The sequence below is a fragment of the Rattus norvegicus genome, chromosome 2 (genome assembly GCF_021556685.1).
Source record: "Rattus norvegicus strain SHRSP/BbbUtx chromosome 2, alternate assembly SHRSP_T2T, whole genome shotgun sequence".
NCBI classification, from domain to species: Eukaryota; Metazoa; Chordata; class Mammalia; order Rodentia; family Muridae; genus Rattus; species Rattus norvegicus.
Window position 1 is genome coordinate 226,296,124 of NC_141535.1, and position 17,282 is coordinate 226,313,405.

Consider the following 17,282-nt stretch of genomic DNA (forward strand, 5'->3'; position numbering starts at 1 on the left):
GAGCACCGGCAATCTATTGATGTTACGTGTAAAGAGTATAATGAACGCATTCCCAGAGGGAAGAGTGCTACCTTGGCAGACATGTTCTTAAGATGCTTAACTGGATATCGACCCTTTACCCTAGACTGCGGTATTCACACCTCATAGACAATCTGATAGAAGCTCCATGTGATTAGGTCCCTGTCTGTGGGCCTCAGACTCCCCTTACTCTGAGGAGTATGTGTGTGGTGGGCTGCCCTCCAACTTGCTGCTAGGTGAAGCTGCCCCACCTTGGGACGGAGTCCTGCCTTGGGACGGAGTACTCACTGCTGTCATAGATGGCGTCTGACACCACAGGTTCCAGTCTCCGCGTGAAGCTGCCCGTGCTGTCGGGGAGGAAGGCTGTGAACATGAGGCGCACCACACTGAGGTCCATCTCCTTGGTCTGCTGCAGAGCTGCCTGGCGGATGATCTCCTTCTCTCTGTCTAGGGTCACAGAGAACAGTTTGTCTATGCCCAGGCGGGTGAGCATGTGAGCATTTAACACTCTGTTTTCAGGAAGCCCGAACAAAGAACATGGCCTCCGAGACCAACTCTTTCCCCTAGAAACACTTCCTTAAAGCCCTTCTTGGCATATGCTCCATGTTCACAGTGACAGCCTCTCCAAAAAGCATTTTCATCCTACCAGAACAAGCACTGCGGCCATACCCAAAGCATCCTCTCCCTGCTCGCCCATTCCCACTCCTCCCCTCCCTACCAACGGAACGCCTTCCTCTTACTTTCATATCTTACTCGCGCATATGCAAATAATCTTACACACATCTCTATACAATCTAGGATCTGGAAACAAGAGAGACAGTAGGTGATGTTCGTCCTCTCTGGTACGGCTTATTTCTCTTGGTACAGTGATCTCCAGCTGTACACACTACTCTGTATATGTTTCTTCCTTTTTTTCTAATGGCTGAAGAAAACCCCATTATTCATATATGTCATATTTTCTTAATCCATCATCTGCTGATGGAGAGCTATTTTTTGTGACTCTTGAATATGGCTGCAATAAACACGAATGTGCAAGCAACCATGTATGTTGCAGTATGCTGACTTAAGAGTTTTGCCACCATACACAGCAGTGGATAGCCGTGTCTCTGAAGCTCGACTTTTACTTCACTTTATTCTGAATCTCTATTTTGATTTTCTTATTTATATATTTGCATTCTTTGGCCCCACACACGTGTGTATAGGTCGAAGGGCAACCTGAGGGAGGTGGTTCTCTCCTTCCATCATGTGGGTCCTGGAGAGAGAATTCAGGCCAGCAGGCTTTGTGTGGATTACCTGCTGAAACATCTGCTATATGCCCTTGAGGATGACCTTGAACTCGTCTGGGAGTGTGCGCTGCCCTGTCTGTTTGTAGGTTGTGCTGGGAATCAAACCCAGGACTTCCTGAGCAATGGGCAAGCCCTGTGCCACCTGAACTGTGCTGCAAGTTCCTGTATCTGTTCCCTTAGTCACCTCTGACCTGGATGAGGTGGGACCTCAGAGCGATTCGGAAGACTAAGGGTGTGAAGCCTGCTTTCGCGTTTGCTGGCTGCCTGTGTCGTCGTTGGAGAGCCCTCTCTTGCTCCTCAGCACATTTATGTACTGGGTAGTTTGGTTTCCGGAATTTAATTTTTTGAGTTTTTTTTTATATAACCTAGATATTAATCTGTCAGCTACATAGCTGGCAACAACTCTTTACCCCCCCCTCGAAGGCTGTCTCTTCAGCTCAGGAAACTGCTTCCTCTGCTGTAGAGAAGTCTTTTAATCTCATTTGCTGGTTCTTGCTTTTATTTCCTGACCTGCTGGAGCCCTTTTCAGACAGTCCTTGCCTACATCATGAAGTGCTTTCTCTCTGTTTTCCCTTAGCAGTTTCAGACCAATCACTTTTACATCAAGATCTGTGATCCGTGTTGAATTGATCTGTGCGGTAGGAGCCGGGGATCTATCTGGTTTCCCTGGCACCACTCCCTCTACAGGCCGTCTTTTCTCTACTGCACATTTGGGCGTCTTTCTCAGGTAGCAGCTGGCTGCGGTGGCTGACTCTCTGATTCCGCTGATTTACACGTCTGTTTGGATGGCCCTTCCATGCTGGTTGCGTTACTACAGCTCTGTAGTGTAACCTGAAAGTCAGCAAGTGTGCTACCTCTAACAATATCCATTTTATTATCCGATAGCTTTGGCTGTCCGAGACCTTTTGCGGTTCCAGATGAACTTTAATTTCTATGAGGAGTGGTATTGGGATTGTGGATTGCATCCACATAGACCACACTTGGTAATATTTTGTGGTATTAATTCTGCTGACTCCCAGGAGCACAGGAGGCCTTCCATCATCTGTTTCCTTCTTCGGTGTCTTAACATTTTCATCATAAAGGGTTTTTCACATGGTTACTTTATTGCCAGGAGTTTTATTTACATATGTTGATGCTATTGGACGGCTGTGACAGCGCTCGCTTCTGACCCTGCTGATCTCCTTCTCAGCATGCTCACAACTGATATAGGAAAACCACGGGCTTGGTGTGGTGATTATGCACTCTGATCCTTTATCAGAGCTCGGCCTCCCCAGTGCAGCCGTGCGGGTCTCGTGTATAGAATTCTATCGTCTGCAGAGAGGGCCATTTTGATCTCTTCCTTTCCCATTTGTATACCTCTTACGTCATTCTCTTGCCTCATCACTTTGGCTAAGTTTTATTTTGAGTAAGAGTGGCAAAGGGACACCTTGTCTTAGTCTACTTTCAAAGGAAGTGTTTCCAGCTTTTCTCCTTAGTGTGATATTGGCTATAGGTCTATTGTATAAATCCTTTAGTATGTTGAGGTGCAGCTCTCTTATTTCATTTTTTTTAAATCATAAAAGGATGTTGTTCTTTGCTCAAAGCCTTTTGCATCTATTCTGATGACACGTGATTTCTGCTCTCAGGTCTGTTCATGTCCTTCCGTGTATGGGTTTCATACGCCGAACATTCTTTATTCTACAGATGAAGCCAACGTGATCATGTCAACAGTCTTTTTAATGTGTTGGTGAGTTGGGTTTGTATTATTTTATTGGGAATGTATGAATTGGCTTATCCTTTTCTTTTTCTTTCTTTTTTTCTGTTCTACTTTTACCTGGTTTGGGTATAAAGGTAACACTGGCTTTGGAAGACGAGTTTAGTAATATTATTTTCCTTTCTACTTTATGGACCAATTGAGGAGAATTTGTTATCTCTTCAAAGATCTGGTAGACTTCAGCTGTGATCCCATTTGGGACTCGGCCTTTTTCAGTGGGGAGACATTTTATCGCTTGTCTTACATGTGTGTAAGTTGTTTCTATCTTCTTAGTTTAACACTGGCAGGTCAGATGTACCTGTGAACGTATCCATTTCTGTGAGACAATCTTATCTGTTGGAATATATGTTTTCAAAGCATGTCCTAATGATTCTCTGGGTTTGACTGGTATCTCTAGTAATGTTTCCCTGATTTTCATCTTTAATTTTAATAATGGAGTTTTCTTTTTCCTTTTGGTTACTTTGGCCTGAAATTCTTTAAACCGTCAGTAAAATTTTATATAGCAGTCTTATTAAATTGCCTAAAAGCCATCAAAGGTAACCTGCATTTTCTCTGGAGTGTTGTACATATTGTCTGCTCACCCCAGTTTCACCTCCTACTCTTGTTAGGAGTTAAGGTACACATAGAATATGAGGGAGTAGGGAAATGCACTTCTCTACACCACCCACTGCACGGAGAAAGGCGAGAACAAGCCCGGGGAGTCTCTGTGTGCGGGCACTGCTTCTCCACTGTGCACGGCACAGAAAGGAATGGCCCGGCTGCACCGAGCCTTTCCCTCCGACAGCCTGGCCCGCCGGTTTACACTCCTCTTCTCAGAACACAGGAGCCTTACGAGGGCTGGATAAGCTTGCTCACCTGTGAGTTGCCGGTCTCCTCCGCCTTCTGCCTGTAGATAGGCAAGGTCAGAATGCACCAGAAGTCCAGGGTTATAGCCCCTTATACACGCCTCTGTCATCCGTGCTTCCAGTGTTTCGAATACCTTTTTCTTAGTCACGTGAAGTATTCCCAGGTTTGCAAAGCTGGAGAAAAGCAGTGAGAGGAACAGCGAAAAGAACCAGAAGTTAGGCAGGCCACGACTGGAGGGCAAGCGGCCTTCAGTTCAGGAGACAGCGCTCGGCAACTTACACAAACCCGAGTGAGATGAGTTTGGGGCTTTATGTTATGAGAATAATATGTGGCATACATCACACAGCATATGAGTCAGGCCAGGTTAAACCAGGTTAGTAACAGGTGGTAAACCGGAAGCACCTTGGGTCTCAGAGCATCTTAGATGTCAAATCAAGAGTCAAGGAGTATGGGTACACTTGTATGTATGCTTTACTAGGGGAAGCTCTCACATAATGCACATGCTAGCACACCTAATGACAGATTTCAGCATGTAACTGAGAGAGAGACACATGTAACCAAGGAAAAGAAAACAGGACCAGGAGGGGTGAGAGGATAGGAGAGCCGGACAGGGAGAACCAAGATAGGATTCTGAGAAGATCACTGCTGAGCCAGTCCTGAGGGAGATCAGTGGAAGAAGTGGATTTTAGATGATGAATATCGCAGTTGCAGACAGGGTGAGTGTGAAGACCCCACAGTATGACCACTCTGGTGAGTGTGAAGACCCCACAGCAGGTCCACTCTGGTGAGTGTGAAGACCCCACAGCAGGTCCACTCTGGTGAGTATGAAGACCCCACAGTATGACCACTCTTGAGTGTGAAGACATCAAGGCATGAGCACTCTGGTGAGTGTGAAGACCCCACAGCAGGTTCACTCTGGTGAGTGTAAAGACCCCATAGCATGACCACTCTGTTGAGTGTGAAGACCCCATAGCAGGACTACTCTGCTGTTTTCTATAGTGGCAGAAAGGTAACATATGGGCTGAGGATAAGGAGCAGAGTCAAGGTGACAGATGAATTCAAAGAGAAAAGTGCAGGGCCCAGGTCTCTCAGAGGTATATAGATGTTTGTAAAGATTTTTACTCTGAAAGTAAAATAAATATTAGTAGAAGGGAGAAAGAGATGTGGGTCAGTGAGATGGCTAAGTTAGTAAGGACTCTGGCTGCCAAGCTTGTTGACTGAGTTCAATCCCTAGAACCCACAAAGGAGGGCGGGGGAGAAGCAGCACCCATAGCTGTTCTCTGGGCTCTGACTCTGACATACAGAGATACACAGACCAACAGCCTCCCCTGACAAACACTCAGACGGAAAGATGTAGACAGAGAGGCAGACACACACACACACACACACACACGCACACACACACACAACAACTCAACTTGCCCGCACGCATGAGAACGAGCTATTGTGCAAAGGTCATATGAATTAGAGAAAGCAAAGAGAGGAGGTAAAGGCAGAAGGGAACAGACACACAGACAGGAGCCCAGAGGTGGAGCGAGTTACAGGGACACAGAGAGAAGTAAACAGGTCGTATTCCCACAGCTCCTTTAGGACGGAGATCTCCATCCAGCTCTAGAACACAGGCTGACCTGTGGGTCCTCAGCAAATGCCTGCTGAGTACAGGGAAAGCTTGAATGGAGCGACACAAACAGCAATGCACCCAACCTGCTCAGGTGCTTAGAGGTCCAGGCAGGCCTCAGGAGCAGCCGCTCTCATGCCTGCCCTTTTGGGCCTCACTCTTGTGCAGACCTCGACCCCGCTAGGAGCACAGAATCACACAGTGACCGGCACCTCAGCTGCACTTCACATTCTTATACGTAACCTAGCCTCACGTCTGGAGGAAGGCATCGGGCTTATTTATTGTGTGAATCGCAAAGTGAGGATTTACCCTAGTAAACAATACACACCCGTGTTCCTCCACAGGTCACAGTGGAGTAATATAGACCGAGACTGACCCTCGAGAATTAAGTAACCATAACACATGAGAAAATCGTTGTCATGCTCTGGGCACAGGTGACACAGAACACACACACACACACACACACACACACACACACACACACACACACACACACAGAGAGAGAGAGAGAGAGAGAGAGAGAGAGAGAGAGAGAGAGAGAGACACTCTTATAATTACCTGGCTTAGTGCCCAGGTTGCAGGAAGGGAAGAGGAACCCAGAGAGCCAGTGTTCTGCAGTTGCAGAGAGAGGCAAAGCCTCGAGGTTAAGGAGACTGGGATTTTACAGCCAGAGCATCACAGCTGTTCAAGAGTCCACCTTAGGTGGTCAATGACATTTGTGAGGAAGCCCTGTTAGGCTGTTCTCAGAGACCATACAGAGCTGGACCAAGAAGCCTCAAAGCATATGAAGCATCACCTGCACTATTCAGAGGGTATTTTCTTAGTAATTGTGTCAACTCAACCCTAGTCTGAGAGACGGAAAGACAGAGAACAGGAATGGAAGCGCAGGTGGGGGGGTAGGGGGTGCATATAGAAAAATAGTGAACAGGAAACTTAACAGTTGAAAAGTTTTAAGATTTAACAAAAACGTAAATCTGAAGATCTAAGAGAACTGAAAGCTCAAACTTAAACAGAAAAACCATTCTCAAATCCACTGAAACTCACACTGCTCACAACCAGGGCTGGAGAGAGGTCAGAGACACTTTGAGAGCAACGGTCACACCCTGGGAACAGCAGGACCAGGATGGGTAGGTGTACGACTGGGATAGGTGCACCGAGAGCTCTCGCTGGAAACAGGTCAAGTCCTAAGACAGCGAATCAACATAAAAGCTGGACAGGAAAGAACACATTGTCAACTTAAAATCCTCTGCTCTCCAGAAACCGCCTTTGAACAGAGAAGACGAAGGGAGGACTTTCAGACCTAAACCAAAAGGAACTCATCAGCCTCAGATCAGTAACACGGGGAAGTGATGCAGGCTGGAGAGGAGATATCAGATAGAAGTGATGCAGGCCGGAGAGGAGATACCAGATAGAAGTGATGCAGGCCGGAGAGGAGATACCAGATAGAAGTGATGCAGGCCGGAGAGGAGATACCAGATAGAAGTGATGCAGGCTGGAGAGGAGATACCAGATAGAAGCGATGCAGGTCAGGGAGGATGATACCTGATAGAAATCTTGACCTATTAAACAGGACGAGGAGCAATGCAAATTCCAATGTGTGTAAGTATAAGATTCAAGTCCCCTAGTTTATACAACTTACATAAAAGTTACTTTTTTGTCTAGGGAAATAAAAACCCCACAAAACAAAAAAAATTCCCCAAAAGATGTAGAATTTTTAATGTAAGTAGATGTAAACTCTGTGACACGACAGCATAAAAGGCCTGGATCAGGGAAGGGCAAGTTCACATGCATACAACACAGAACGTCTTACAGACAGTGACACCAAGCTCAGTGTATTATTATCAGCCGAGGTGGAGTTCGAGAGCCAATGACATTAGCAAAGATGGAAGGGAATTGATTGATTATTTTGTACTGACAGTAATATCAATTCATCAAGAAAGCTTAAGAACCCTAACTATTTATGTATCTGGTACCAGAAAGCTCCACATGGTAGGAAGCAAAAAAAATCTTTCAATAATGAAAGAAAAGTAAGACGTATCTATAAATGAGTCAGTGGTTCCAACATCCCTCTCTGGCATGGACAGAATTAATACACAAAAAGCTATAAGGATATAAGACTAGACTAACACTCTAGCTCCTGGGCCCAGCTGACATTTACGGACCATCTACGCTACCAGTCGACAGTGGGCACACTGTTAAAATAACAGTGATTGTTTTCTTAGCCATAAAACAGGCATCAGTCAGTTTAAAATGATACAAGTTATATAAACTATCCTCCTATCATAATACAGTTAGATAGCAGTGGCCAAAAGATACCCAGGTATAAGAATGTATTTAATCAAGTTTGGAAACGTAATACTTCATTGTTGGTGCTGGGTTATGGGCAACTCGTTATGATATTCTTTTACTTTGAAAATATTTGAGGTGTTTACAATAAAATGTCAAAGAGAATGAGAGTAGGCTGTTATTGGCATGGCGAATACGAGTATATGAGGAATACACAGTGCTTTAGCCACTTCGGAAAAGGACGTGGCACGTTCTGGTGAGTATCATTTCTGTAGCCTGTATCTTTGTCATTCTGTTCCTCAATATTTACCCAAGGGAAATGAGAACGTAGGCTCACAAACAAAGCGCCTTATCTTCACTACCCGGAGAGAACCAGATGTCCTTGAACAGACATGTGGGTAACGCATTGTAGGCATCAGTACAATGTCATGCCATAGTGACCAGAGGAAGCGAGGGCAGATTCACAGAGCAACAACATGGAGGGCTTACGTGCCCGGTGCTGAGGGAAAGGCTTTACTCTAAAGGCTTTGCATTGTATGACTCTATGGTGTGCAATTCTGAAAAGGCAAAACCATAGTTAAGGAAACCTCATGTGTATGTGTGAAGACCTTCGGTGAAGTGGAGGGCAGGAGCTGAATACAAAGAGGCACTAAGGAGATTCTGGGCTCAGGAACCACTGCGTTCTTAATGGGAGTAGTCACCTGATTATCAAAATTCACAGAAATGAACGTTTGAGAGGAGGAATATTGCAGCAATGACATTTTAAAAACAGAAAGGCTATATCCACTAGTAAAAGGGCTGAAACCACAACCTTGCTTCTTACTCTCACGGTCAAAACACGGGCTTGTCTTTAGACAAGCAACACTGGCATTATTTTAGGATTTACTAAAAACCTGGGGCTTTTTCCAAACCCTTGGAATCTGAATTTTTAAAACAAACCTGTCAGTTAACTCTGAGGAGTGCTGAGGCTATACAGTGCTCTGTGAAATCACATTCTCTGGGATGGAGGATGGCATCAGTTTTATATGAAGTGACCCAGGCTGACCTGAACCTGTAGCCACCAATAAACCTGGTGCAGTAGACCAGATATCATCATCATCATCATCACCATCACCACCACTACTATCATCATCATCATCATCATTATCACTATCATCATCACCATCACCTCATCATCATCATCATCATCATCATCATCACCACCACCACCACCATCACCATCACCACCACCACCACCATCATCATCATCTGGAAGCTATTGCTGAAGTTTTGATGGAGTCTAACACTGGGTTGGAGCTCACAAGTGGCCCCTCTTTGGCCTTTGGTGTTTTAAGACTTAGACCTTGATTTCACAGGATTCGAAAGCAGTCTCGACTCACAGTGCACACACCAAGTGGGAATGACACACCTCTAACCTAAGTCCATATTTGTCCAATCTGCTCCAGCCAGCATCTCTTCTGTGGGTCAGTGTTTAGCTACACAAAATGACCAATTAGTTTGGATCTGTAAAACAGTAATTTAATGTAGCAGTCCTCCTGAGGGAGCCCAAAGGTTCACCTGTGTGTTCTTATATCTACATATCATCTAGAGCACTGGTTCTCAGCCTTCCTCATGCTGTGACCCTCTAATACAGTTCCTCATGCTGTACTGACTCCCAACCATAAAATTATTTTCATGGCTACTTCATAACTGTGACTTTGTCAATGTTATAAATCTTAATATAAACTTCTGTGTTTTTCTATGGTCATAGGCAAGCTCTGTGAAAAGACCATTCGACACCCAAAGGGGTTGCAGCCAACAGGTTGAGAGAACTTCTGCTCTAGTGCTTACCAACTGCTATATGCTACACAAATTAGTTGGGAGGGGGAAAGAAAGAGAACCGTACATCTCTTTCAACCCAGGTTGCCAGGAAATAAACAGGGTGTGGTGTCTTTTGGTGGACGTGGCCGGCAGCAAAGTAGAAACACACGCATTTCCCACAGAACGAAAAATTTCAGAGAACTAGAATGTTGATAAAAAATATTAACATTATAGGTCAAATTAAAATACCAAGCAGGATTATTATTATTATTTTTTGAGTTAAGAAAGACAGTGAAGTCTAAGTAGATAAGACAAGAGGACCAATGAAAGCTAACTAAAGTTAATGACACTATATTAAAACAATCAAACCCATAATAAAACTCTAAGAGATGATAGTTCTAATACTGATAAAATAATTTTGAAAAATAGAAACTAAACTTATTGATACTTGAAACAGAGAAGAAGGTGTGCAAGACAGTGTAAACCAAGGGGACATTTTTGGTTTGGATGTGTTCAAAGCTATGTGTCTTCTGGGTGTCATTTTTACATATTTGATATTTTGGATTGGTGCCTTATTTGTGAATCTATATTCAGTCTAATCTGTATTATTGGAAACAGATTATCTTGGTTCTATTTCTAGTATTGACAAGTCTAAGAAATACCTTTGGCTGCCTTCCTAAACTTCTTGCCTACAAGTCAGGACTAAATAAAACAACCGATGTCATACCATGGAGAGATGGTGACAAGTTTACTCATGCCATTTTATAACATTACCTAATGTGGGCTTGGTCTAGAGGGTGTCCTTTCTGATTTGTTAAGAAAAGGAATTCAAGTCTTTAGAAAGTCATGAGACTTGACCCCGTTTCTGTTGTGCACAGTGACAGAAGCAGAACAGCTCTGACCTCCAGGCTGCTTTTACATCCAAGAGGAAAAGAAGAAAAAGTACAAGATGTAGGTCAGTGTTAGACACAGGGCCGAGGGCATCAGGAAGGAAATGGTGTCTTTTGGGAGATGCCGTGAGCAGAATTCTCTCAGCCAAATACCAAACGGGAAAGTGACTGCAGGCATTCTACAGTGAGAAATCCTTTGGAGAGAAAAGCCACTGTGGCTATCTGCTTACCCAGCATCTCCTTGATGACATCTCTCTGAGAACTTTCCTGACCTTAGAAAATCCGGCTATGACTAGATCAAGCCACAGGGAGCAAACCCAGGAATTAGATGTTAAAAATGTTTGCCAAATCAATGAAAAATGTATTCAACTCTAGAGCTGCATACCCCGCTACACTAAGAGACACTGACGGATCTCCCGCTCAGCTTACAGATACTGGATTACCTCCATTGCTGCAGCCTAGGCTCCAGCATAAACAACCATGAGTTCTTTTTACTGGTGTGGTGCCGCTGGGAAGCAACCCAGCATGCCTTGTGCATGCTAGGCAGGCCCTCTACCACAGAGCAGCAGACACAGCCACCACCCGTCTCTTCTCAATCATGGAAGATTACTGAACCCAACAGAGAAGCAACACTCTGCAAGTTTCATAATCATAAATGTTACTGATGGAATTACCAATAGAAAGGTTCATGGATAATTTCCTTAAGAACACACACTTATAAGATGGATTGAACAAGATGAAAAGAACGTAAATGCTTCGAAGAGATAGGCAATGCCGCGGCAAGTCAGGAAAAACACTAACGGACCAGTTGTCTAAAACTGACTGACAGCCCCCCTGCATGTCAACTCTTGCAAGCCAGGCAGGAGCTAGAAGGGCACCGATTGTGACAGACTGAGAAGCAGGACACCCAGGAGGTGCTGAGACAAGTCAGAGTGCACGGGAGTCAGCTTTAGCTTCCTGCAGTTTCCCCCCTAACATCAGAACCCACCAGTGTTTAGTGACTTCAGGGAAAGCTCCCGTTCTCTAGGCCTTTCACACTTGGACAGCTTCCCTGTCCACGAAATACCTGGGAATCTGAAAGCTGAACCACTCAAGAACGCTTGACTCAAATAGCAGAGTCAGCCTTCATCAGCGGTGGTTAGGCCATCCCTTTCTTCACATAAAAAGCACACTCTTGCTGGGATCTTCACAGACACTACCTGATCTAACATTAGAGAACTCTGAATGCTGTTGTCCACAATTAAATAAAGTTAACAAAAATGTCTCTGCATGTGAGCACAGAGCACAGGCAGGAAAGTGCCCTCAATCCTTTCTCTAACTCGTTTTTGAGACAGGGCCATCTGCTGGACCTAGTGCTTCCTGACTGGCTTGTGAGCCTCAAGGATCCTCTTTCCCTGTTGCCAGGCATTGGGATGGGGGGGCAGTGAGACAGAACCTCTCTGTGTAGCCCTGGCTGTCCTGGACCTCACTCTGTAGGCCAGGCTGGCCTCGAACTCACAGATCCTCCTGCCTCTGCCTCCCGAGTGCTGCGCGTAAAGGTGTGAGTCACCCTGCCTTACCTTTTCCTACTTTTATTTTATTTATTAGTTTGTTTTTTAACACCTGGATTTTCATGCGGGTGCTGGAGCTCTGAACTCAGGCCCTAAAGTTTGCATTGCAAATACTTTAGCCACTGACCCGTCTCCCCAGCTCTTACCTTTTGCTTTTTAAAATTATTTTAGTTAACTTTTTTATTTAAAAATTATTTATTACATTTTATGTGTGTGTGTTTGTGTGTGTGCATGTGTCTGTGTGTGTCTGTGTGTATGTGATGTGTGTGCATGTGTGTGTATATTTGTGTGTGTGTCTGTATGTGTGTATATGTGTGTGTGATGTGTGTGTGTTTGTGTGCATGTGTGAGTGTGTGTGTATGTGTGTTTGTGTGTGTGTATGTGTTTGTATGTGTGTGTGAGTGTGTGTGTGCATATGTGTGTTTGTGTGTTTGTATGTGTGTGTGTGGGGGGGGATGTGTGTGTGTTTGTGTGTGTTTGTGTGTGATGTATCTATTTGTGTGTGCATGTATGTGATGTGTGTGTGTGCATGTATGTGATGTGTGTGTGTGTGATGTGTGTGTGCATGTGTGTGTATTTGTGTGTGTGATGTGTGTGTGCATGTGTGTGTGTATTTTTTTTTGTGTGTGTGTGTGTGTGTGTGCATGTATATTATTGTATGCGGAGGTCAGAGGATGATTTGTGGACGTTGGTTCTCTCCTGACAAGTGTGTTACAGGACTCAGGCTGGGGAAAGGGCACTCACACACCGAGCCATCCTGTTTGCTATGTAAGAATCCAGAAAGTAGGAGTTATCTGTGTTTGAGATGACTGATTGCTTACAGCAGTGTTTGCTCTTTAAGTCACTACACTGTCTGCTATTTGAGTGTTTCAGGATAATAAAATATAAAACCCTAGCACAGTGAATGTCCTTATTTTATGTGTGTCTATATGTGTGTGTGTGTGTGTGTGTGTGTGTGTGTGTGTGTGTGTGTGTGTGAATGCAGAAGTCTATGTGCTGTGGAGTGCATGGAGAGGTCCAAGGAGAACTTCAGGTTTGAGATGGGATCTGTTTGGTGTTTGTCATCGCACCAGGCGAGCTGTCACAGGAGATTCCAGGGAGCCCCCTACCTTTGCCTCCCGTTACCCTGTAAGAGCTGGAGGTATAGATACTCATGCTCTGCACAGGGCTTTGATGAGAGGTCGGGAGGTTTGAACTTGGGCCTTCACACTTGCAAACTAGACTCGTTTACCCTCAGCCCATAATCATGTCTTAGTAAAATATTTTGTGATTCTTTTGAAGTAAAATTACTTCTGTAAAATCTCAATCACTAAAAATGGTTATATTAGACTGACCTTGAATGAATACACTCATTTTGATTTCCAGATCAATGAATGCTCAAACCAACTTGCATTTCTTGGTTACTTAGTCTGCACACATTTTTTTAAGTAGTACAGAGTTGAAACACCGTTTACTTCTCTGCTTCATGTCTTAAATTCCCACTAGAACTCTTGTAAGGGAACCACAAACAGGCAGAAATCAGAGCTGGCTGTGGTGGTGCCTATCTCTAATCCCAGTACCTAAACACTGGGGAGGTAGAGAAAGCAGGATGTGTGTGAGCTCAAAGGAAGCTTAAACTATAGTGGAGATGCTGTTCCAAGGAAGCAAAAGCCTCTACATGGCAGTCATTTCTATACAGTTAAGGTGGTTGTGGCACAAATGTCTCTTAGGTCAGGGCCCATAACTATAACACTGTCCAAACTCAGCCATCCATCCTTGAGAGGTCAAGACTACAGAGGCAAGGACTGTCTCAGGCAGTGCAGATATCTGGTCACCTCTGTTTCCTCAGGAGTTCAGATGAGAGTTCACACATACTCCTGGCTTTGGAAGTTGGGTGTGTTTGAGACCCTCTCAGGCCTTGCCCAGGTCCACAATAAAAGGAGCGTATGGATCTCACATCCCCGTGTTCCAAGTCCTCCTGTTTCCAGTCCCTTCATACCACACACCCCACTTACCCAACCACCATGTCCTTGGGTCCTGCTGTCACGGTGCATATGCCGTCCTCACAGTGCTTGCCCACCAGGCTGTGGGCGTGCAGGTGAATATTTTTTCCATTTGTGACCAACTGAACGATAACCTTTGCAGGCCCCACATAGTTGCAAATCTATACGAGAAGCACATTTTTAATAGTTAGTATATCTGACCTAATTATAACATGGAACCAATAAGCATAAATATAACATTTGACTATAGCTCAACTTAAAATATACAATGAACACATGACAGGATGGAAATGAATCAAAATGTTAGTGGGGGTTGCGTATATATCTGGGAAACAAGCCATTGAAAACAGTGTGTCTCGTTAGATAGGACTGTCACATGGGTCCTTATGTAGGCCCTCCTTACTAACCAACACCGTTTCTTCTCTGAAACCTTGTCATGATTTTTGGAGGCAAAAACTGGGTAAACCATGCACGGGGAGGGACCGGGTGACTGAGGAAGTAAAAAAGACAAACAGTGAGTCCTAACTCCTTGTCATGTGATTAGGCCAGAAAGGTAATCTTGTTCAGGGACTTGGCTCTGAAGGCTGTTTTTGATGGCTTAAGCCCATGGCTTGGCCCACATCACCTAACTAGTCTTTAGTAGTTTTCTCAGCCATGGGCTCTGACACTTAGACTGTATATGTTCAGGCCTTTTGTGAGTTTCTTAAATAGAAAAGCAAACTTCCTAACTAAAAACTTGTAGGTTTCACATTTGGTTGTTCAGCTTGTTTTCCATGCGAGGCGATTGTTTTACTTGTGTATTTTTTAACGTGACAAAAGCAGCAATGGGCAGGACAGAACAGAGGAGATGATGAAGTCTTTCTTGTCTAGTTGACCATCCTGACTTCCGCAGTACAGAACGTTTCCCCAAGAAGGCCCAATGTGAAAATCACACCATGAAAAGCCCAGAGCCATCATGGTCCCATTCTGAATTCTATTAAGTCAGAGCATCCCATAAACCCTGCATTGTCTCTCTGGATAAATGTAAATGTTCCCGTGAAGAGCCTGTGTCTGCTCATAATGCTTCTTGTGAAGACACACAGCCTTCCTCAGCCAGCTCACTTCTAATCTTGCTATCAGCTGGGCTCGGACTCCACTGAGTGAGGACTCTGCAGCTTTTTCTCAATGTGGATTTTCCTCAATGTAACCTTTGATGGTCAGAGCTGAGAAGCTGATCACTGCTGCTGTTACTCCCCAAAGAGTATGGAGAAGAGATACTGTAGCCCTGAACAATGGTCCCCCTTCTGCAGCTAGGCAGCTGCCCTAGACTCCTCAAGGAGGCCTCCCTGTCTGAACCCTGATGCAACATTATAATGGGTTGCTTCTGAATCCACCCCACGACTCATGAGATATTTCGAGCCTAGAAACTTAATCCAGTTACGGTGTCCGGAAGTGGATCTTTAGGAGGTAAAGTCAAATACGCCATAAGAGCCAGCCTCTCATCATGGAGCTGTAAGTTATACAAAGAGGAAGAGATACTTAAGCCAAGATGGCTTCTCCTGTTATGTAATTTCCTGTCTGGTTCTAGGCTGCCGAGTTCCCATCAGATGTGGCTGACCAACAATCTGAAGCCTCCCAGGCTTCAAACCATGGGACAAGCAAACCTTAATTCTGTATAATTTACTTCTCAGCCATCACAACATAGAATGGACAGGGACTTATTTCTTACAGAGGGGTAAAGCCATCAGCAGGACTGCGTTCCCACAGTTACAGAGTGACCTAATTCAGAGGAAGGTTTTATACGAACTTTAACCTTGATTATCCCAAGGGACAGAACTTAAAACTCTTTCTGATATTAAAATGAAGTGAATTTATCAAGTAGTCTTTCTGCATAGGCCAAACACTTTCCCATTTAAATGTGGGACAAGGAGTATAGAGTTCTGGTTTTGTGTCAAGGTTGACGACGCTCTTCCTACGTAGTCCCTGAACTGCTGATTCTATCCCTGGATGATCACGTCGGCCCGCTGGTGATCTGCAGAGACACCGACTCAGGTGAGTTCACGTTTAACTGACAGCGTGCATAGGGAACGCAGCACAGAGAGGCTCGAGGAAGCGCTTCACTTGGGCGAAATCAGGCAGGCTTTTCACCTAAGCAGAAAGACCTCAGCGAGGAGGGCCAGCCACTTTGGAATCCAGGCCTTCTGAAGGTACAGTGACAGGGTAGTTAGTCACTGGCACTGACGGAAAGAGGTGGGAGGTGCGTTCAAAAAGCACTCTCTTGTTTTTTCTTACTACTAGCTTCATGGTTGAAGGGTGGCAAGAATGAGGAACTGGGATGACTCTGAGGTGAGGGACCTGAAAGATCTGACAGTGACTAATGTGCCATTTGATCCATCTGAAAGAGTGCAAGTCAGGATGGCAGCACTTGGTTTTTACACAGACCACAGAATGAAAACAGGGAGGTCCCTGGGCTCTCTGTACTTTCCAAGACACCATCTGAGAGAGAAAAAGCCTGAAGTGTGAGGACAGCTGTATGGCACAGGCCGACCTCGGCAATCACTTCTTGGGGGAGCCATCTTTTATCATGCCACAGTGGCCAAGAGGTGTTCACTACCAATTTAGAAATTTATTCTGGGAAAGGAATGGAAGGTATTAAGTCTCCAAAGAATGGTCTCTTGAAGATAAGGTTTATAGAGGGCAACTGTGTTTACCAGGAAGGACTTTCTGAGAGTAGACTCTGAACAGAGACTCTGACGTGCATCATAAGCACTCAGGCACAGGGAAGAAGCCAAAGGCGCCGCCCTGCATGGTCAACTGCTCAGAATGGCAAGAATATGGACTCCAGAGACAGGCTAGGCTGGCTGGGGGCCGGGGAATGGCTCCACACTGTGTGACCTGGCGTGCTCTCTTCACCCGTTCAAGGAGCGGTAGTGAGGAATATATACCCTCAAAGGCAAGAGTCTTCACAGCACGTGCAGCCGAGGAGAGGATAACCCTCCAGGGTTGTTATCTCGGTCATTACTGTCAGTTACGCCCTCACTTTGGGGGCCTGGAATGATACACCTGCCCAAGACGATGCTTAAAATGTCCATTTGAAGCGAGTGGCTGGAAAATGCTTGGCCCACTTCTAGTCTAAGGGGACTTTTTTTTTTCTACGTTGCAATGTTTTGTTTTCTATAAATACATTTACCTTTTCTTTGGCTATGTTTTATTTTTCTAGAAAATACTATGCTATTCTAGTGTCAGCTGCCACTCTTGGGGACAATCAGACTTC

The 17,282-nt window shown here is 44.9% G+C and overlaps 1 protein-coding gene across 4 annotated transcripts in view; it reads right to left on the bottom strand.

Moving 5' to 3' along the window:
- The window catches only part of Nfkb1 (nuclear factor kappa B subunit 1), a 115,015-nt gene that overhangs the window by 33,498 nt on the left and 64,235 nt on the right, over positions 1-17,282 (bottom strand). For all 4 annotated transcript variants that reach the window (XM_087635126.1, NM_001276711.2, XM_087635124.1 and 1 more), the window contains 3 exon segments: positions 14,042-14,190; positions 3,913-4,076; positions 307-465 (listed from right to left, as the gene is read on the bottom strand). In XM_087635126.1, the coding sequence (XP_087491252.1) occupies positions 307-465; positions 3,913-4,076; positions 14,042-14,190 (472 nt within the window).